The sequence below is a fragment of the Diabrotica virgifera genome, chromosome 8 (genome assembly GCF_917563875.1).
Source record: "Diabrotica virgifera virgifera chromosome 8, PGI_DIABVI_V3a".
NCBI lineage: Eukaryota > Metazoa > Arthropoda > Insecta > Coleoptera > Chrysomelidae > Diabrotica > Diabrotica virgifera.
The window spans coordinates 89,654,546-89,678,816 of NC_065450.1; the positions used below are offsets into that span (position 1 = coordinate 89,654,546).

General features: G+C 35.4%; 1 protein-coding gene across 3 annotated transcripts in view; it reads right to left on the reverse strand.

Annotated features, from left to right (window-relative positions):
- Positions 1 to 24,271, reverse strand: part of LOC126890800 ((Lyso)-N-acylphosphatidylethanolamine lipase-like) — a 169,438-nt gene that overhangs the window by 97,714 nt on the left and 47,453 nt on the right. For all 3 annotated transcript variants that reach the window (XM_050659990.1, XM_050659991.1, XM_050659989.1), the window contains exon 2: positions 14,355 to 14,561. In XM_050659990.1, coding sequence (XP_050515947.1) covers positions 14,355 to 14,561 — 207 coding nt within the window. The remainder of the gene's footprint in view (positions 1 to 14,354; positions 14,562 to 24,271) is intronic.

Here is a 24,271-nt window from a genome sequence, read left to right on the forward strand (position 1 = left end):
GGGAGAGTAGCACTCCTTCACGGGGGAGAAAAAATGTACGTTCAAAATAAGTCCGAAAGTGGATAAACTGACTAATTATTGTAAGTAACTATAAAGTTAAGTTGTTCTATAAAGTTTTTATATTATTTAAGTGAATATCTACTTTTCGAGTTATTTACGAAAGAATATGTTCATTTTTCAACAAAAAATCCAAAAAATCCTCAATAAAAAAAACAAACCGTTCTTAGCCGGTTTTTTGCAAATATGTAACTCAAAAAGTATTTTATCGAAAATATATTAGTAAAAATTTTGAAAAAAAGGCATTGCTTTCATAATTTCAAATTAATCTTTTTTTAATTTAAAACCAATTTTTTTCAAAAATAAGCACTTTAAAATGGTAAAATTTCCAAATCATACAGTGCGCTGGAATAAGTGTTATCCCCCCTTATTAACTTATTTATCTTTTGTACATAAGCAAAACGCTCGGAAAGGTCGATTTTTAAATTAATTAAAGTATATTATAGTATTAATGTTTCGAACTTTACGCGATCCCTCTTCAGCTGACAGGCATAACCTTAATTTTTTAAATGGGAAAGTACATCATGTTGACACCTCATTTAAAAGCATTTGAAATACTGATTACAAAAATGTATAATACTTTAATCGTTTTTGAGAGCGTAGGCGCAACATTTCGGTCGAACTCTTTTTAAACGCATTTATTTTCTTCGAATCCTGAGAATATTAATACCTAAGTATTTTTGAAAAATTTAAACGCAGAATGATAGATTACATTATTACCGAGGGCTGACAGTCCCTTAGAATAAACAAAAAGTTAAAAAAAGTAGTATTAAAATAAACATTATAGGAGTTCTCAGAGACTTTCGACTATCTATCGAGAATAATAGAATATTTCATTCTGCGTTTAAATTTTTCAAAAATATTTATTAGTTTTTTCAGGATTTTTCATCATCATATAATGATTTTTCATCATCATATAATGATCAATAATCACCATTCATCATAAAAATCATTCAAAGTTCAAAATCGGTATACCTTAAATGTATTTTCTCGGCTTTCTAGGTATTATAGAGCAATTTTCTTCATTTTTTTAATCCAAAGTAATTCGAGTAAAGCCGTCTAACTAACGCAATACTAAATATCAAGGATGCTTTAGTTCTGTTATAAGGAATTAATTTATTTATAATAAAATAAAACTGCATATTTTTTCCTGTTGTAGACTTTTTAAAAAAACTTACCACACGTGTAGCTATTAACGTTCAAAATACAAATATTCTTATTTGAAAGCTGTATAATTGTTTAAACAAGTTAAAAATTTTTGTTATAATAAATAATAGTTATAAGTTATTAACATTTATAAATTACTGCAAAAATAAGGGTTTTCTGCAATTATCTCCAATTGTTTATGTATTTCAAATTAGAAACTATTAAGATCTAGAATATTTATTTGAAACATTTTTCTCTAAAATCTACAAGGAATGTTTTATAGGCAAAAACATGATTTTTTACACTTTATAATTGTTTAAAAACAAAACAATGTCGGATATTGAAGCAATTGAGATTTGCAAAATTTTTTAATGTTCCTTAGTTATGTCAAAATACTGTAAGTTAAAAGGTGCAAAATAAATTTCTCCTGTTTTAAGATTTTAATATAAATACTATTTTTAGTTTGGAATCATCTTCTATATCAAAATAAGCCACAAGCCTTCAGTATTCACTATTCAGATTCAGGTAGATACATTTTACTCCCAAAATCATAATATAAAAGGACAAAGGACTGGTCATAAATTGATATCGGTAAATCCGTATCTGCCGATTCGCACATTGTGTCACAAGCTAGTAAAAGCAATTCAAGAATTCTTGAAAATTGACTAAACTTTGTTGCCAATTCTATTCGCAAAAAAAAGTTTTCTAAAAATTTTGATTTTTTGGTAGAAAAAAAGATCGGCAGATTAATTTGAAAATTAAGAATTTTGATTCGGATTTTGATTGAGAAAAAAAAGAGAATTAGGTAGATCGGTAGATTTGACAGGTATTTGGTAGATCTACCGAAAAATCGGTAGATGTGGCATCACTGCTCAAGATACGGCGACATGGAGAAACTTAGAGGAGGCTTATGTTCAGCAGTGGACGATAATGGTTAGATTATGATGATACTTTCTAACACATTAAAAATAGTTTGAAGGTATACCGTATAACGATTCACAAAGCTACAAAAAACTACTTACAAAGGAAGGAGGAAAGGGGCGCCTAAAATTATTTGCCCCGGGGCGCTTGAAAGCCTTGGCGCGGCCCTGAGTGTCAGACCACTTGCCGGGATGCGAAATCGACCGAGACTGGTGAAAAGGACTCCGCTGAGCTAAAAACATTAGTTTGTGGTTTTTAAACTAATTTATGGGCCTAGGGTCTGATAAGGTAATTTCCCATACAAGGGCGTATAACATCTGGTTTTTTTTTAAGCTGAGAACTGATATATTTCGTTTCTTAAAACTAACAGGCCATTCTACGCATGTGAAATTTAAATGGAACGTATTATTTCATTTTGAAAAAGTTATTAAAAATAAAAATTAAAATTAGCAAAAATAGTAATTAAAGCGTATCGCTATACACCCCCTTCGAGAAATATAAGCCGCTAGGTAATACATATCATATATTGAAAATTGAAAATAACACAAAATACATTGCAGTGTTTATACGAGGAGAAAAAAAAATCACTGAATTCACTAATGCCCGACACTTTCTTGATAACTTCCGGTAAATATTGCTTTTCTCTTCAGTCTGTTGTTTTCATTGTCTGTGTTCGTTTTACTGGACACTGTCATTCTTTCTGGCTCGTGATGGATACTTTCGTGAAGCTCGTACGCCGGCTTCAATATGTCTATGGAAATTGTTGTTTCTTTTCCATTTACACGGACAACAAAAGTCTTGTCACCTCGCTTAATAACTGGAAAAGGACCGTGATATGGATTTTCTAAGCTGCTTTTGATTGTATCACTGCGGATGAAAACGTGAGAGGTGGTTTTCATGTCTTTGAAAATGAAGGTGCTTTTGGATCCATGATGCGACGGTTGCGTAGGACGGAGGTTTTCGAAATGGTTTCGAAGCGTTTTTAAGTATATGTGAGCACTGTCGTCGGTGTTTCTTCGCGACGAAAACAATAGTTCACCTGGCAAACACAATGGTTCTCCGTACACGAGTTCGGCGGCTGAAGTACCTAAATCTTCTCTCCACGCTGCTCGTATGCCCAGTAACACTGAAGGTAGGCTTTCGGTCCATCGGATGTTTTCATGACATCGAATTGCTGCTTTTAACTGTCGATGAAACCTTTCTACCATACCATTTGCTTGCGGATGATAGGCGGTTGTCCTTAAATGGGTAGTTCCAGTTAATTTTCAGATTGATTTGAAGAGATGCGATTCGAATTGTCGGCCTTGATCTGTTGTGATGCGCTTGGGAGTGCCGAAACGAGCTATCCAACCAGAAAAAAATGTTCTGGCTACTGTGCCTGCTTCTTGATTAAGCATCGGGAAAGCTTCTGGCCAACGTGTGAAACGGTCGGCGCGTGTTAAACAGTATCTGTTTCCTTCTGAGACCGGCATCATTATAATGTCTATGTGGACATGTTCGAATCGGCTGGAAGGTGGTAGAAAACTTCCAGTAGGTGAAACAATGTGGCGCGATATTTTCGATTTTTGGCACTGTAGACACGCTCGAGTCCATTTCCTCACATCTGATTTAATGGATGGCCAAACATATCGCTGTGTGATCATCTTCACAGAACTGTTGATTCCGGGATGTGCTAGGTTATGCATGGTGCAAAAAATTGCCATTCGCAGTGGTTTCGGTACAAATGGTCTGGCTGTAGATGTTGATATGTCACAGTACAAACTCACGTTTTGTTCGGAAAAGCGTATTTTCTTCATTTGCAGTGATGTTTTCTCACTTAAAAAAGTTTGCAGTTCTGGATCAGCTTCTTGTGCGAGAGCTAAGTCCATGATGTCGATATCTTTCTTGATGCTATCGACTCGAGATAGTGCGTCTGCCACAATATTTGTTAATCCAGAAATGTGCTGAATGTTAGTGCAAAACTGTCCTATATAGTCTAAATATCTAAACTGTCTAGGACTACATTTATCTAGCTTCTGAGTAAAGGCGAAGGTGATTTTGACGAAGGTGAATTGACACTTTGCTGGATTTATCACAACGCCAAACTGCTTGAGCCTTTTGAAAATTTCTTCCAAATGCGACATATGCTGCTCTTCGGATTCTGACGCAATGAGAACGTCATCGATGTAAGCGTAGGCGAAGTCAAGACCACGTAAAATCTCGTCTATGAAACGCTGGAATGTCTGTCCTGCGTTTCGTAAACCAAAAGGCATATATAAGTACTCGTACAACCCAAATGGTGTGGTAACGGCGGTCTTTGGTATGTCTTCGGTGGCTACTGGTATCTGGTTGTATGCTCTCACTAAATCTATTGTAGAGAAAATTGTCTTACCAGCTAGCGACTGACCGAAATCTTCGATGTGCGGAATTTAATATCAATCTGGAACTGTTCTTTGGCTTAGACGTCGATAATCTCTGCAGGGTCTCCATTCCTCACCTTTCTTTGGGACCATGTGCAATGGAGTAGACCAGTTACTTTTTGATGGTCTTATGATGCCTAGTCGTAGAAGATTTTCGAACTCTTTTTTAGCCCATTGCAGTTTGTCAGGTGCTAATCGTCGCGGTTTCGAAAAAACGGGTGGACCTGGTGTTGTATCGATGTGGTGCTTGGTTTGATGCTGAATGTCTTTCACGATACCGGCGGGTCGCGTGATTTCCGGAAATCGTAGCAGCAGTTCATCGTAACGCGACACTTCCGCGATAGTCTTTACGCTGCCGTCGAAACACTCTTTAACGAGTCCCTTTGTTCGAAGGGTTGTCGTACTGTCTACTAAGCACTGGTTAGCAATGTCCACTAGGAGAGCGAAATGGGAAAGAAAATCAGCTCCAATGATAGGCTTTGAAACGTCCGCCACTACGAATCGCCACGTAAAATCACGCCGTAGTCCGATGTTTAATGTCAAGTTCACATAACCGTATGTCGCGATTTTAGTGTCATTGGCCGCGTATAGTTCTTATGAAGTTTTTTCGCGTGCACCCCGTACATATTTCCGCGGGAAAACGCACAGATCGGCACCGGTGTCGATTAAAAATTGTTTTTTAGTATCATAGTCTGTTACGTAAAGGCGGCGAGACTTGGCTTGGATCGGATGCCGCACCCACCGACTGCCCGCGATGTTTCCCTGATGCTTGCACGGAGGAGAGCACTTTTGAGCCTGGTCACCAAAACGGTAGTGATACCAACATAATATGTCACTATCATGTTCCCTACTGTAGCTACTGTCTCTAGGATATGGTCTGCGTCTTGAGTTGCTGCGGTTGCGACGGTATGTGTTTGTTTGTGCTTGAGCCTGCGACAAGCTAGCTAGCTGGATTTTCATGTCAGCTAATGCGGCTGTCAATTTATCAATAGTACTTTCAAGAGCGTTAGAAGCTTCTGAAATTTGGGCCTTGGGAGCTATAGCTTCAGATATTGTGTCAGCTAGCTCGGCAACTGCGTCCAAACTAGCTTTAGCTTGAGTAGCTAGAATAGCCTGTGTAGACGATGGCAGTCTACCTAACCACAGAGACCTTACAATATTGTCTGGTAAGGTTGTGCCTGCTAAAGACTGTAAATGCCGTAAGAACTGGGAAGGTCTTCGATCGCCCAGTTCCTCATGCTCAAGTAGTCTTTTAATTTTTTGTTGCTGTGATGCACTAAGTCTCTTAATTAACTCTGACTTTAATTTTACATACCTCTCTGTGGCTGGTTGTGAAACAATAATGTCCCTAACTTCTAATATGTAAGCTGCGTCTAAATTGGCAACTATATAGTTGAATTTTGTGGCGTCACTTGTTATGTTTGCCAGTGTAAATTGATTTTCCACTTGCAGGAACCAAATTTCAGGATCGTTGGGCCAGAACGGTGGGATTTTAACTGAAATCCGATCAACTGAAGCACTGTTATCCTGAAGCACTGAAGCACTGGTATTGTCCGTCATTTTCGATGTTCACTGTATTTAAAACTGGCAAAAGAATATTATTAACACAACTTTTTAAATTTTCGCGGCGTTCTAAATATTCTCGGGGTCACCAATATAATGTTCCGTTTGGTGTGTGTTGACGGAATTAATTAGGTATATAAAATAAATATTAATTAAAACGCAAACAACTGTCAATAATATACTTATTTATTTTGGTAAAAAAAGGTGTTTTGCTTATAGATCTCGTAAGAGTGTCAGACCACTTGCCGGGATGCGAAATCGACCGAGACTGGTGAAAACGACTCCGCTGAACTAAAAACATTCGTTTGTGGTTTTTAAACTAATTTATGGGCCTAGGGTCTGATAAGGTAATTTCCCATACAAGGGCGTATAACATCTGTTTTTTTTTTAAATCTGAGAACTGATATATTTCGTTTCTTAAAACTAGCCATTCTACGCATGTGAAATTTAAATGGAACGTATTATTTTATTTTGAAAAAGTTATTAAAAATAAAAATTAAAATTAGCAAAAATAGTAATTAAAGCGCATCGCTATACTTACATGTAGGTATTTAATATTCTTAAAATTTATACTTAAATTACGTTATTTATTTAAAATTCTAATTAACCCATAGAAAAAAACATAACTAATCCATAGAAAAAATACGTTACTGTTCGAATAAAATGTCATTTTGATAACATAAAAAGTTTTAAAAATATTTAAAAAATTATAATACGGAGATGTTTTCATAGTACAAATGAATAATTTCTTTGCAAGTTTAATTGATAATTTATTTTTTTTCATTTTTTATAGAAAACTGTTGTTTCACAATCCCTTAACGTTGTTTGTTAAAAAATGTATCGATTTATTTTTTGTATTTATTGTTACTGTTATTTAATCATTTTTTAACAATATTTACGATAAAGTACCTATATTCTCATTCTAAATTTAGGTATCATAAATATATTTATTTTTAAAGATATTACTTAAAATAAAGACTGGTTTTCAATGCCACCCAATAAAGTAAAATTATGTAATTTAACAATTAGCTAAGGATTAAAGCAGAAAACTTCCCAAATAATTGATCAAAGTTTAAATTCGCATAATAAGCCAGTAAACAAAAAAAACAGCTGAAAAAACTTATACAGGTTTTTGAAGGTTCTAAATAGTATATGAGGGATAGCTGATAAAAAATCCTTCGAGACATATTTTGCTTTGTTTTTGAATTAAGTATTTTCGATGGGAAATAAGCCACAATTTTACCAAAAAATGAATTTATTAACGTTTCGACGCCCAAGTCGGGTGTCGTTGTCAAAATACAAAATAATACTAAATAAACAAAAATGTTGTTGCTTAGTAAAAAATACTTCTAATAATTTATTTAATCTCACTCATTTATATCGGCAATTCAGGCATGTATTATACATTTTAAAGTAGAAGACTTTAAAATGATATTGCCAATATTGATGAGTTGCGTTCTTGGGACGACTTTACTAAAAGATAGTTCATTCGATTACATGAAATCAACCCCAACTCAAGAATATCCGCCACAAAAAATCATAGCATGTGATCTGTCTTTAAAAAGACAACCAAATGCAACGATGGCAGTAAAATTCTCGCGCTAGAGATTCCATAGTAACTCACGAGGGAAAACCAGGAAAAAACCTCGTGATACTATCCCGACATCGTAAGTATTTGGGCTTACATTTAGTTTACTCTCAAAACTAATATCAAATTCTGATATTAGTTTTGTATTATTATGTACTAATATTATTATGTACGAATAATACCTATTTTCAACTAAATAATGAATTCTATAAACAAAATTTTGGTCTAGCAATGGGCTCTTCTTTACCTCCATTATTGGCTAATATATTTATGGAGGATTTCGAAACTAATATCATTTCTAAACAAAATTTAAAACCCACAGTATGGTGGAGATATGTAGATGATGTGTTTTCAATATGGCCTCATAGATCAGAATTGTTGGATACATTCCTAAATATTATAAACGATCAAGAAGAGACAATAAAATTTACAATGGAAAAGGAATATAATAACACTCTCCCTTTCCTCGATGTTTTAGTCTCAAACAAGGATACTGGATATGAAACTCAAGTGTATAGGAAACCAACACACACCAACAGATATCTCAATTACAAATCAAATCACAACATCAACGTTAAAAAGGGAATCATTAAATCTTTATATGATAGAGCCAAAATTAATTGTTCTAACGAAAATTCATTTTTAGAAGAAAAACATTTGTTAACATCTGTTTTATTAAAAAATGATTATCCTTTATCGTTTATAAATAAGGAATTGTCAAGACTGGATCGAATGGAACACAACAACGTAGAACGGGATCCTATAACATCCACAAGAAATAATACGAGGAAAATATCCATACCATATATAAAAGGACTATCCGAGAAACTTAAAACAATAGGAAATAAATTCAACATTTCAACAACATTCAAAACAACAAACACATCGAGATCTATTCTATCTAAAAATAAACCTAACAATGAACAAGGAAGAACTAAGAATTGCATTTGTAAAATACCTTGTGAATGCGAACAATTTTATTTAGGTGAAACATCAAGACCATTAGACGTTAGAATAAGTGAACATCAATCTTATATTAAAAATAGAGAATTTGATAGATCTCAAATATGTCAACATGCATGGGATAATGAACATAGAGTTCAGTGGAGAGATTCAAGTATAGTCCTCAAAGAAACAGATAGTAAAAAGAAAAAAATCAAAGAAGCGGCTCTAATTATGCTAAATAAAAACAATTGTGTCGCAAATTCCTCGGTAGAATGCAGTAGGATGTGGTTACCCATACTAAAAGAGGAAGTCAATAGAAAGAAAATACCACGATTAGTAAGTCATTAACATATCGAGTTAGTACATATTTTATATTTTAATATTATTTATATAATATCTATGTATTATTAATATTATTTATAATTTAAAATAGCGTATATACATTAAAGTCAGAATTTGGTATTAGTTTTGAGAGTAAACTAAATGTAAGACCAAATACTTACGATGTCGGAATAGTATCACGAGGTTTTTTCCTGGTTTTCCCTCGTGATTTACTATGGAATCTCTAGCGCGAGAATTTTACTACCATCGTTGCATTTGGTTGTCTTTTTAAAGACAGATCACATGCTATGATTTTTTGTGGCGGCTAATCTTGAGTTGGGGTTGATTTTATGTAATCGAATGAACTATTTTTTAGTAAAGTCGTCCCAAGAACGCAACTCATCAATATTTACAATATCATTTTAAAGTCTTCTACTTTAAAATGTATAATACATGCCTGAATTGCCGATATAAATGAGTCATATTAAATAAATTATTAGAAGAATTTTTTACTAAGCAACAACATTTTTGTTTATTTAGTATTATTTTGTATTTTGACAACGGCACCCGACTTGGGCGTCGAACCGTTAATAAATTCATTTTTTGGTAAAATTGTGGCTTATTTCCCATCGAAAATACTTAATTATAAAAATGCCACAAGGAAATAGCTTTAGAACAACATTGTTTTTTAACAATTATAAAAAGTGAAAAAATCAGTTTTGTCTATAAAACATGTCTTATTTTCTACCAGAACAACACAATAAAAGTAAAAGTAGAATAAGAACTAACTGACCCGATTGAAGCTTGCAATGGGATAAAACAGGGGGGTTCCCTGGGTCCTCTATTGTTCAATCTGATCATGGATGAAATAATAAAAAAAAGTAAGAACTAAAAGCGGATAATAAATGGGAGAGAAACAACTTAAGACCAAATGCATGGTAACAGTAAATCTATTAAGATGTAAATTGGAGCTGAAAGCCAGATAATAAAAAATCATTGAGTTTAAATATCTAGGCATTACACTATCTAGCTACGGAAGGTTCTAAACAGAAGTGGAAGATTAAGTGAATAAAACAAATAGAGCCGCAGGTTCTATTTGAATATGCCTGAATGAGACATATATGGAGAAATAAAAATATCGTAAAAGAAATAAATGGCAGAATTTACAAAACAGTCATCTGACATACGCTGCAGAAACACGACCTTTTACAGCGAGGACGAAAAGAGCGCTAGAAACAGCAGAGACGAAAACCCTTCGAAAAATCGATGGTAAGGCTCTATATAATAGAGCTAGAAATGCAGATATATGACGGAGATGCAAGGTTCACAATTTTTAAAATTGGCAACTGAACTTCAAATTTTAAACGCGGTCTACTGCGAATCCACAAACAGGGTGAATTTTCGATATGCGATTCGATTTGCTTCGCATTAGAGATATCGAAAAAAGTTATTTGGAAAAGTTGTTCCAAATATTATTATAACCCCACATACTAAATTGTATGACAAAATTCACACTTTTAGTTTTTTTCAGTTGTAGCCAGGATCCTAAATTCTAAAATTGGCTGTTCTGAGATGCATCTCAAGAGAGCCAAAAAAACGGTTTTTTCGATTTTTTCGTTCTTTCCACTCAGATATTAAAAATTTTGTCTCTGTCATTCAAAAGAACGACAAAAAAATACACAATACACTATGTATTTAAAAGTTGGCCAAACCATATTATCACAACCTAAATTTTTTTTGAAAATTTCAAAAAATTTTCCTGTGCTCATTTTTCATTACAAAAATCTGAAAAAAATCAGGCTGTTTTGTATTTAAAAGATACATTCTCTTGAATTTTTTCAGATTTTTAAAGTAAAATTGCGCTCACAAAAAAATAAAACCTAAAAATTCCTCTTTTCTTGATTTAACCCTTGGCCAAGGGTGGGTAAAAAATGTCCACCTAATGCGTATTCCCTTGTAACATATTTATTACGTGTTTAATAATTTAAAAAAAATTATTTATTGTTAAAAAGACAGCCCTTTATCGAATGTTAATTTGGTTCTACCGATATTTTTGAAAATAAAAGTAGCATCTTGAGTTAAATATGGGTGGGCATAAAAAGTACGGGTCTAGGACGTTTCATCGCCGCCGTTTCGATGCCGCCGTTTCGATGCCGCCAGTTCGATGCCGATGCCGGCCGATTCATCGCCAGTCAATTAATCGCTATCTGATATATTTCCGAATTTTCGACAGTTACAATTATTAGTGATTTTTAGTATTAATAAGGAATTCTGGGAAATGCGAGATATGACGGCGATGAAATGGACTGGCGATGAACCGGCGGCATCGAAACGGCCGGCGATGAACCGGCGGCATCGAAACGTCCCATTCCGAAAAAGTACACCCTTGGTAAAACTTGTTACTAAAGGTTTCTATATAATTTCTCGTTGGTAGGAAGATAATCCATATAACTATCGACGTATAATTACAGGGTCTACCCCAAAATCCCGACAGCCAAAATCCCGACAGCCACAATCCCGACAGCCACAATCCCGACGGCCAAAATCCCGACACGCCAGAATCCCGACAGGCCAAAATCCCGACAGGCCAGAATCCCGACAGGTTTGATAAGTTTCTTTTTAACATATAATTACATTTATTTCTTGTATTTTGTTTATGGCCATTTGTTTTTTATTTTTTGTTACTAAACAAAAGTATTTTGTATTAAAAGTATTAAACAAAAGTCGGAATTTTTACTTATGCGAGGATTGTTGCATGTCGGGATTTTGGCCTGTCGGGATTCTGGCGTGTCGGGATTCTCGCGTGTCGGTGTTTTGGCCGTCGGGATTTTGGCTGTCGGAATTTTGGATGTCGGGATTTTGGGGGGCACCGATAATTACATAATCTACATAATTATCCGCCAATGAGGAGGTTGAAAGGAAGAATGTGGAGAAAATCGACAAATCTGAATTACTGGCTTTTACTGGTATGTTAATTTTGATGTACATTGTAATTTTGTTGTAAGGTTTGTAAATTGTTTATATTAATATTTTAGAAGATTCTGTGTTTATTAAGCATACGATTCTTAAGTTTAATCCATTTCCAACAACTCTTAATAAATATATTAGCTATTTTCGAGGTGGACATTTTTTACCCACCCTTGGGCGTACATGGAACCTAAAAAAGGTTGGGCGTTTAAGGGTTAAGAGGTTCTAGGCTAGGACCTCTGGGAAGCTAAAAATTTGCAAGCGGGCATAATTTTATATCCTTTATCCAAAACATAAGTAGCAGGGCTGATCGGTGAGGGGGCATTTTTGACCATCTTATCCCGCTATAGCTTTTGCACTTGTATCACTGTTTCCCCAAAGGTGCGATATATTAAATATATTAATTGTTTTTCACTCTCTGTAATTCACTCGATAGTTTTATATTTGTCAACCTTAGGTAATATGAAATCTTTTTAACAATAGTGTCTTTGTTGTTGTGACTTTTTTTTTAAATTTTTTACCGCTCTATATTTACCTTTATATTCGTAATAGTCTGTATGGTGTTCAAGCTGTTTAATGTCGAGTCCATCAATCTCCTCAATAGTGAAAAAAGATCAAACACTTCAATAAATTAACTTTATCTACTCTATCTCATATTAGGTATAAGTTTTTAGTTTGTAAAAACAGTCATTATAGATAGCAATGCGTAATAGCCTGGGCGATAGTGTCAAATTTGACCGGAGCATTTTAGCATGGCTGTTTTTTTATTTAGTTAGGTGTTCCAAAGCTTATTAACAAATGATGTGTCAGCTGGCCCAAAACGGGGTTTTTAGGCAAGAAGAGATAAAATATGAGAGTAGATGGAAAAACCCTACAACTTATGTCAAATATTTATCTACGAGCCTTACATCCATGATGGCCTAGTGGTTAGAATGCCTGGCTCCTGGCTTTCACCCAGGCGAGTCGAGTTCGATTCCCGGCGTCGGAGATCCTTTTTGTTTTTAAAATTGACATGTTGATTTGAAAAATAATTGTTTTTATAATACTTTTTTATATTGTTGTCGTATAAATAATAAAAACGTGGTATTATAAAAACAATTATTTTTCAAATCAAAATGTCAATTTTAAAAACAAAAAGGATTTCCGTCGCCAATAATCGAACCCGACTCGCCTGGGTGAAAGCCGGGAGCCAGGCATTCTAACCAGTGGCAATTATGGATGTAAGGCACGGAGATAAATATTTGACATAAGTTGTAGGGTTTTTCCATCTACTTTCATATTTTATCTCTTCTTGCCTAAAAGCCCCGTTTTGGGCCAGCTGACACATCATTTGTTAATAAGCTTTGAAACACCTAACTAAATAAAAAAACAGCGACGCTAAAATGCTCCGGTCAAATTTGACACTACCTACCGGGCTATAAGGAGTTTAAAGTGTGCGTGAAGTAACAATGTATTTTAAATGGAATTTACTTTTTCGCACTGCTTTTTGGCACGCTTTCATATAATCAAATATCCTTAACTTTCACGTTGCCATGGTGATGACATGTGAGCAATAAATTATAAGTTTTGACAGTTTTGTGGTTTGAATTCAAGAAGTCTGAATTTTTAAATGTCAAAGTTCTAAAAATTGTGGAATAGAAATAGTATTCCGTTGACAAAGATTTGCAGTTTTTTTATTTGTTTATCGTAGATAAAATATTGTATGAAACTGTGCGTGAAGTACTTTTTGCGCACTTACGCGATGTATAGCACTAACTCCGCTCGGGCTCTAAACATCGCGTGCGTGCTCAAAAAGCATACTTCACCAACTGTTTCATAAATAACTATTATAAAATACGTTCACGGGATAATAGCCATTTCCTGATTATTACCACTGACACTCAATCGTATACGTTAGGGATGGCGGTTGTTGACAAAAACACCGGTTTTCGAAAGAGAAAACAAAAGAGGGAGGGGAAAAGGAACGGACGAAACTCAAGGGGAGAAAAGCTGGAGGCGAGAAGTGGAGGAAAAGAAAGAAAATACAGAGAAGATAAGAGGGAAAAGAGGGAAGGACGAGAGAAGCAGCAAACCAAGAGAGATGAAGAAAGAAAGAGAACGGGAAGAGAAAAAGAGGGAGAAGAGAACAGACAGACAGACATTTCATTTATTAAAAATAATAGGTGAAAATAGTTTCTATCCTTGTGGAATCGATACTCACCGGAAGGACAGCAGACGTTCAGACACAATTAGCGTCTCTTTGGATAGACAATGAAGTCGACTTTTCAAAGTAACAAGACACATTACTTCTGCACACTTCTTTAAGTACTAGTAAGGTACATTTTTCTAAAGTGTTGAAATAGGAAGAGGGCGGCAAATATTAAGTTGCACACGGGCGGCCAACACCTTAGCGGCGGCCCTGCGTATGGGAAAAGTTATAGTGGAAGAACTATACCAATATATCTTACCTAATAGATCTATCGCATATACTGGCCTATCCTTTGACAATTCATCAAAATTAAGAATCCAGAAGCACAGTCCGGCAGCGAAACCATGTAGCATAACTAGCGGAGTCTTTTTGGATTGTTCGTTTAAAGCGATGGTCCATATTTTGTCTTCTTTGCCGAGTTGGCTTCCAATTGGTACGAACCAAGTACGATAAGCAGTTTTTAATACTAAAAAAAAGTAATTGTTAGAAATTAAGAAACAGTAAGCACGAGTCTTACGTAGAACAACATTTCTTATATTATTTTTTTGTACTGTAATACTTTTAAAATCTTTTCTAACAGTTGTTGCGACTGGCCTTGTATAATCGAAAATAATTTTAAACTATAGACGTCTTTGATAGACATTAGTTTTGTCATATTTCTTTTATATACTTCATAGTTTAGACGCACGGTGTTACGTATTTATTAAAATGTATAGAACACGCCACTGTTCATGTCATACTGTCACATCGCCATTGTAAAAAAATAGAATTGATTGTTAAACTACAAAAAAGGCGTCATGTACTTTTAGAATAAAAAAATATTTAATTCAATCAGATCAGTTTGTCCAGAACAACAAAAAAAATAAGAAACTAAAGTGTCTAGGGGCTTTCCCTGTGTAATAGCTCCATACTAATGGTCCTTCTAGCCTCGATACCAGTGGAATATTGATAAATTTTGGACGAATTTCAGCGTCGTTCCAGCATCATATTCAAGATTTGTAAATTTTGGACGAATTTCAGTGTCGTTCCAGCATCATATTCAAACAACCGTTAATTGAACAAACAAACGATTCCAAATCTCATTTTACGTCGCTCATCGAGAACTTCAAAGCCTGTGAGTTAGTTTTTACCTAAAATATTGCTTTCTTATCTGATCATAAATAAAAGTGTTGATAATTGTCATATTTGAGATCTGAATTTGCAATTTTTCTTTGTTTTTTAAAACATTAGTAAATAAAATAGCGGTAATAAAATTAACTTAATAATTTCTATATACATTAAAATTAATTAATTCATTTCTATAAAGCTTAATAATTTCTATACAGTGTGTTTAAAATCTTAATTAATCCATTTATTGCTACAAATAAACGTCAAAAATGTCAGAAACTATTGACAAATTACGTAAAAATAGAAATTCTGTCAAAATCAACTTAACTTTATTTAGTAAATTCGTAGATAACTTTAATACAGCAGATGGATCTGTTACTGAGTTGCAAGCTAGATTAAATAATGCAAAACATTTAATACGCGAATTTGAAGATATTCAACGTGAAATCGAAGCATATTAGGATCAAATATCTGAAGAAGAAATAAATTACCGCATAGAATTCAATTCATTGTACTATTCAACGATAACAAATGCCCAACTAATAAATAATAATTAAAAAGACTAAGTTTTCACTGTAATGGTATATAAAACAACATAATGCCATTCTACATCCCACCAGAATGAAAACAATGGTTATTCATTTTTAATAAATAATTCTAATTCTACTTCTAATCATAATTCTTCTTCAGCACAGCAATCTACAAATGTTATAGGGATAACCAAGTTTGATTGGATAATACCAGGTCCAATTCTTCAATCATCTTCTACCACTACTCAGTGCAATCTATTGCATGGTGAAATGTGTTCTGATCGTAATCAATTCAGGGAACTAGAAGAATGCAATGCTTCCAGCTCCGAATCTCTGTCTCAAGAAGAAAAGGATTGCGAATCACAGTTCCAAAATACTTATAAAAGGCTAGCAGATGGTAGATTTGGTGTATCGTTACCTCTCAAGGATTCTGTTTCTAAACTAGGTGATTCTAAAACAATTGCTACTAAACGTTTTTACACTTTAGAGCGCAAGCATCAAGTAGACGATAATTTAAGGCAAAACTACACTCAATTCATGCCTGAATACTTGTCAATGGGACACATGACGCAATGTAAACCAACCGATAGTATTTCAAATAAAGTAGAATTTTATCTGCCTCATCACGGGGTTATTAAAGAAAGTCTAACCACTCAACTTACGAGTTGTTTTTAATGGTTCTTTTCAATCATCTTCAGGTATTTCTATTAATGATTTACAGATGATAGGACCAGTCATACAGGATGATCTCATTTCCATCTTATTACGCTTCAGACAGCATTCATATGTCATTTCTGCAGACATAGCAAAAATGTATAGGCAAATTCTCATCGAACCTTCTCAAAGATACCTACAGAAAATAATTTGGAGATCTGATCCAACTCAACCTTTAAATTCTTACGAATTAAATACGGTTACATATGGAACCGCTTCGGCCAACTTCTTAGCTGTTAGATGCATACGTCAGCTTTCACTAGATTTTGCAACTGAATTTCCAGAAGCTTCTCAAATTATTTCTAATGACATGTACGTAGATGACATTCTAACGGGTTCCGAATCGGTAGACGATCTATCGCGGTTGTGTTCAGAAGTAATACACATTCTGAAATCAGGGTGTTTTTCTTTACGTAAATGGATTTCAAACGATCCTAATATTCTTCATAAATTACATGATTACATATCTTCATTAGATATTCCATTTTCATTTGGCTCAAATGAAAATACGAAAACCTTAGGCCTTCAGTGTTGCTCTCAATCAGACACACTTTCTTACAAGGTTAATTCTCTACCTTTATCAAAGGTTACGAAACGTTCTATATTATCAAGTATATCCCAGATATTTAATCCGTTGGGACTAGTCAGTCCAGCAGTGATTAAAGCCAAAATTCTCTTGCAGCAATTATGGTTACAGAAAATTGATTGGGATCAATCTGTTTCTCCAGATATTTATACCCAGTGGTTAACATTTTACGATCAATTATTCCATTTAAATGAACTAAAAATTCCTAGGCATGTGAAGCTAAAGGGTTCTGTTGTGTTAGAAATGCACGCGTTTTCTGATACTAGTGAACTAGCATATTATGGTTCTTGTATCTATGTTCGCAGTATCAATGAACAAGGTGAAATATCCGTAAACCTATTAGTTGCCAAATCAAAGGTAGCTCCCCTCAAACGAGTTTACATACCTCGTCTAGAACTATGCGCAGCCCTTATATTGGCTCAGCTTGTTAATAAAGTAAATAATTCTTTGAAACTTCAATTTCGAAACTCATACTATTGGACCGATTCTACAATAGTTCTTGGTTGGATAAATACGTCATCTCATTTACTCAAAACATTTGTTGCCAATCGTGTCAGTGAGATTCAATCAATGACAGCAGCTCACAATTGGATACATGTTACATCAAGTCAAAATCCAGCTGATTTACTTTCACGCGGCATAAGCCCCTCCCTTCTTAAAACTTGTGATCTTTGGTGGCATGGCCCACAATTCTTGTCCCTTCCTAAGAGTCATGGGAACTATCTAGTACTGATCCCCAAATGTCTCTTCCCGAAACGAAGAATTCAGTTCAATCTTTAATTGTATTCAATTCCTTCAAGTTTCCATTCAATGATTTCTCCTGTCTTATTAAACTAAAAAGACTCGTTGCTTATTGGTTACGTTTGATTTATAATTGTTCCACACGCGATAAAACTCAAAGAAAGTCAGGTCGCCTTTGTGCTGACGAGTTAGATCAATCTCTACATATTTTAATCAAGTTAGCTCAAGGTGAAGGATTTTCCACTGAATTATCTGATCTTTTAAAAGGAAAAGTAATTTCCCCCAAGAGTAAAATTCTTTCTCTCAATCCTTTTCTTGACGACAAAGGTATAATTAGAGTTGGTGGAAGAATATGTAATTCTAGTTTTGAATTTGATAAGAAACATCCTATCTTGTTACCAGCTAAGCATCATTTAACAATACTGATATTTCGTTTGAAGCATAAACTATTATTTCATTCAGGTGCTCAACATCTTTTAGCAGTTGTTAGAGAAAATTTCTGGCCTATTAATGGCAGAAACACAGCAAAAAGAATAGTAAGAGAATGAATTTATTGCTTTCGTTTCAATCCTAAACACGTCTATCCGATAATGGGCAACTTACCCAAAGCTTGTGTTACTCCTTCATTCCCATTTTCCGTTACGGGTGTTGATTACGCTGGACACTTTACCTTAAAAACCAAAAAGGGCCGTAATCCGTCATTTTATAAAGCATACGTGAGTTTATTTATTTGTCTTTCTACCAAAGCAATTCACTTGGAACTAGTAACCGATCTTACTGCTCAATCTTTTATATCTACGTTAAAACGTTTTATATCAAGACGTGGAAAACCAGTTCAGATTTTATCTGACAATGGTACAAATTTCATAGGATCTTATAATGAATTAAAGGATTTAGGTAACTTTCTTAAAATGAATCAATCAAATATATCAGATGTTTGTGCGAATAATCAAATAAATTGGCAATTTATACCAGTATATTCACCTCATTTCGGAGGAATTTTTGAATCGGGTATTAAGTCTATGAAATCTCATTTGAAAAGAGTCATTTCAAATTCACATCTTACGTATGAGGATTTCAACACTGTTCTTGTTCAGATAGAGGGTATATTAAACTCTCGACCTTTGACTCCAATGTCAGCTGATCCTTCCGACTTTACCCCAATCACTCTTGCCCACTTCTTGATTGGACGCTCAATGGAATCAATTCCAGAAGTTGACCTTACAGACATAAATCCCGGAAAACTTCATCAATTTCAAAGACTCCAGCAGATCCGGCAACACTTTTGGCGACGATGGTCTTTGGAATATATATCCGAACTGCAGAGTCGACAAAAATGGAAAATACACATGTCAAACATTCAGCTTGGAGATTTAGTCCTGATAGAGGATAAGGGACAGCACCCGTTAAATTGGTTGATAAGTCGTGTTCATTCACTTCATCCTGGTCCAGATGGTGTAACCAGAGTGGTTACTATTCGCACTTCAAAGGGTCTTACCAAAAGAGCAGTTAGTTATATTGTTTTCACTCCTTTTGAAAAGAATGTGAAAAAGTTGAATTATCCACGACTGTCTGACTGTCCGTCCGTCCGTAAACACAATATGTCCGCTTCCTATAGACACAGTGCAATGATAATTGATGAACAATATCAAAAGTGTTTATTATTTTTGAACTCTATTACTAATAATTTAAATGTTAAGTTCTTAATAATTTCATTTGATTATGTTTGTTCATTTATTATTTCGCTTATGTTCAGTGTAATTTCATAATTATTATTTGAAAGGTGTGCCTTTCAAGGTGGCCGGTATGTTACGTATTTATTAAAATGTATAGAACACGCCACTGTTCATGTCATACTGTCACATCGCCATTGTAAAAAAATAGAATTGATTGTCAAACTACAAAAAAGGCGTCATGTACTTTTAGAATAAAAAAATATTTAATTCAATCAGATCAGTTTGTCCAGAACAACAAAAAAAATAAGAAACTAAAGTGTCTAGGGGCTTTCCCTGTGTAATAGCTCCATACTACACGGTTTAGCGTAATAAAAGAAAATGAGAGGTTTGGCGCACCCTGTACCTATATCTTAATGATGATTTTTTTTTGAAATGCCACTGCTACGACTTTTACCATGGTTAACATAATGTCGACTTTTTCTTAGAATTTTCCACCACATGGCTTTGATTGGACTGTAAGGGACAAGCACAGTAACTCAAAATATATTGTTTTCACTCCTTTTGAAAAGAATGTGAAAAAGTTGAATTATCCACGACTGTCTGACTGTCCGTCCGTCCGTAAACACAACTCCTCCGTCATTATAACAGGTAGAATGACAAATGTGGTGTCGAATGAAAGCTTATAGCTCAAATATGGTATTAAAAGTAAGAAATTTGACCTCGGACTTTCGGTTTTAAAGTCGTTTTATAGTACAAGCGATATATTATTTGACGCGCCTTAGCAAGATGAGAACAAATATATAATTCCGGTTTCATGACTGTCTTTCCGTCTGTCTGGGAATATTACTTCTCCGTTATTGAAACAGATAGAATGACAAGTGAAGGGTCGAATGAAAGCTTATAACACAAGGATGGTATTAAAGATGAAAAATTTTATCTGGGACTTCCGGTTTTAGAGTTGTAACCGGAAGTACTGTTTTAAAGTCGATCAAATATTACAAGCAATATATTATTCTAGGAGCATTTGCAAGACGAAAACAAATATATACTTCCGGTTTTTATATCACTTCCGGTTAAAAATGTGTAACCGGAAGTGCCACATTATAGTCACAGAAACAGTACATGGGATATACAATCATCGCTTATTGAAAAATCGATCTCGAATATTTAGTTTCAGTTTTGATATCATTTTCGGTTAAAGTTATGACCGGAAGTTTTGCAAAAAGAACTCAAAACTAGTGAAATCGTATATAAATCTACACAAAGTTGCATGAAGAGTTCAAATATCGACTTACTGTTCTATATCCGGTCATATTGGATGAAAGCGTAGGACTAAACCCCTACTTAAAAGATACGAACAGCTATATGAAGAAGACCCTTTCTCGGAAGCGACAATACAGGCTGGGGAGGAAATGTTACATGCGATATCCGCCAACAAAACGGAAAGGTGGTGCAAGCTGGTCACGAGTCTGGACATGAAACAAAACAGCAGACGTGCCTGGAAGCTGATTCGGAATCTTGGCAACGATCCCGCTGCTCCGGCAGTCAACATGACAGAAGTCACACCCGATCAGATAGCCCATCATCTTCTAATGAACGGTAAGACGACATCAAGAAAGAACAAGGTGAGAGCTCAACGGAATATCGACGAAGAAAGAGATGTTCTAGGTACCTCTATTTGTCTAGAGGAGATGAGAGACGCGATCCATCAAATGAAAGATATAAAGCGGCTGGCCTGGACGACATACAAAATCTGGAGAAAAGCTAGAGTGGTAGCCCTCTTAAAACCAGGGAAGGATCCGGCGGATACAAAGAGTTTTAGACCTGTATCTCTCTTGTGCCACCTTTTCAAGGCCTTTGAAAGAATGATACTGAACCGGATCGCAGAATATGTGGAGACTAAAATTATTCCAGAACAAGCAGGATTCAGGCCCGGAAAGTGCTGCTGCAGTCAAATTCTTAATCTCACCCAACCCAACATATTGAAGCTGGTTTTGAACGGAAGGAAATAACAGGAGTAGCGTTCATAGACCTAACTGCCGCCTATGATACAGTTAACCATCAACGGCTACTCGCAAAACTCTACGAAACTACAAAGGATTTCCGACTAACAAGGTTAGTGAAATGTCTCCTCCAGAATAGACGCTTCTACGTAACGCTCCAGTCCAAGAACAGTCGGTGGAGGGACCAAAAAAATGGGCTACCACAGGGAAGTGTCCTCGCGCCGATTCTATACAACATATACACCAACGACCAACCCATACACCAACAAACAAGGCAATTTATTTACGCTGATGATACAGCGGTGGCAGCTCAGGGAAGAACCTTCAATGAAGTCGAAGTGAAACTGACAGATGCCCTGGGAGACTTAGCTCTATACTATGATAAAAACCATCTGAAACCCAATCCCACAAAAACCCAGGTATGTGCTTTCCACCTGAGAAACAAGCATGCCCGAAGGTCGCTGGAGGTGGAATGGCGTGGTCAGATACTGGAACACAACAAGACGCCAAAATACCTTGGCGTCCGTCTGGATAGAACTCTGTCTTACCGATACCACTGTCAAGATGTCAAGAAGAAAATAAGTGCCAGAAATAATATCATCCGCAAGCTAAATAATACAAAATGGGGAGCACAACCACACACTCTCCGCACTTCTGCCTTGGCATTATGTTTTTCGGCCGCGGAGTTTGGAGCACCAGTATGGGCAAACTCTGCTCACGCAAAGAACGTCGACGTGGCTCTAAATGAAACGGTCCGTATAATATCGGGTTGCCTGAAACCGACACCTATCGAAGAGGTATACCCCATTGCTGGAATTGCTCCACCACCTATCAGGAGGAAGGTCACGTCAGAGGTAGAACGGAAAAAGCAGGAGACGGACCGAAGACACCCCTTATATGACCACCAAATTCAGCCAAGCAGACTAAGATCTCGGAAAAGCTTCCTGAAAACATCAAGATCCATCCCCGAAGCGCCAGAGACGCGCCGAATACACCTATGGCAAGCGTCAGCTACCGCGACACATTTTCCTCCCTCAGAGGAAATGGCTGCTGGACACAATTTACCGTATCCGACTTGGAAAGCGCTAAACAGACTAAGAACCGGCGTTTCACGTTGTGCTAGTAACCTGAAAACATGGGGATACCAGGAGGACGATACCTGCGATTGTGGCGCGGTTCAGACCAGCCGGCATCTGCTATCATGCACAGAGATGAGAGAGACCTGCACAGAACAAGACTTAATTATAGCAAATGACAGGGCCATCTATGTGGCCAACCATTGGAAATACAGAATTTAAAGTTGTTGGTGTTCCGGACACGGAAAGTAAGAAAGTAAAGCGTAGGTCTTACGAGGTCCAATTTCTTGTTTTAATATGAAAGCCATTTAGCCCCTTTATTACAGGTTTGTCGATACGACTAGAAAATACCAAACCATATCACTGAAGTGTAGATACGACGCTATGTTAAGGTTCGGACCAATCACGCGTTGAAGAACATGTTGAAGCGGTTTACCAATTTAAACGTCGGCAAAGAGAGATAGTAAATATTTTATCTAATAGTGCAAAGGAAAGAGAACACGGTTAGCACTCCAAAGTACTGTAAAATTAATAAATATTTACTTTTTTGATAAAATCGGTCTGACCTAGAGTAAGGACCATATACTACCAGTGTGGCCGGTAGAATTTTTATTAAGTTGGTTAATTCATAAAATGATAAAAATCTTAAGCCACCGTAGTTAGACCACTACATAGTAAAATTACCACGACACTGATCGTATCAGCTCCCTAGCTCAGTCGAAAGGGGGACGTTTTAGCACCTGTATGTTAAATCTCTTTGAACTGTGCGATTTGACCGACAATTCATCGGAAAATGATCCATGGTCTTTAAGACAATAAAAATAGGGTAGATAGGCAATAAACTAGGGTTTGGTATTTAGCCCGATCAGGGAACGCAAAATTTTACGAAAACCTCCAAAAAAATAAAGAAAGGATGAAAATTTAGGAATAGGTAGTTGAAATTGTCTATTATTATATAAGAAAAAGTTTACAATTCTACATCCCCTCCATTTTACAAAAATTGGAAAATACGGGGTGAAAAAATATACGTTCAAAATAAGTCCGGAATTGGATAAAATGATTAATTCGAAGCAACTTTTGTTCTATAGAGTTTTTTAATACTTTTCGAGTTATTTGCGAGTGAATATGTTCATTTTTAACAAAAAAAAAAACATGTTTTTGTACAGTTTTTCGGAAATAACTCAAAAAATAAGTATTTTAGCGAAAAAATTATTCTTAGTAAAAATATAGCTTATAAAAAATTGAAAAAATGGTGTATGCGATAGGTCTGCAGACCCAGTAGAAGCAGAGTTGCAGCTAATGAACAGTAGGTTCTTTTTCGTCAAATTCGAAATCGAATATTTCAATGTGAAATAACCAAAAAACGGAGCGCTTTTCGGGGAAAATTCATTACAACTTTTTTAAAGTGTTTAAAAAAGGGTTTATTTTTGTTTAAAAAAAACTTCTAACATTAAAAGTAAGTGAGTTTCGCTCAAAATATTGTTGGTCCCTTTTATTTTTTGGTAAAAAAGTGGCAAAAATCACCCACTAATTAGCTTCTCAAATAAAATTAATCGTTACCGCTTCACAAGTTACTTTACTTATGTATTGTTTATATTATTATCTACAACAGTGTTTCCCAAACTTATCTAAAGCGCGACCCCTTTTTGTTAAAAAAATTGTTCACGACCCCCTACTCATCACCCAAACCAAAATAGCGACAAAAATAGCGTGCCTAATTTACAACTGATGGTTTCTCAAATT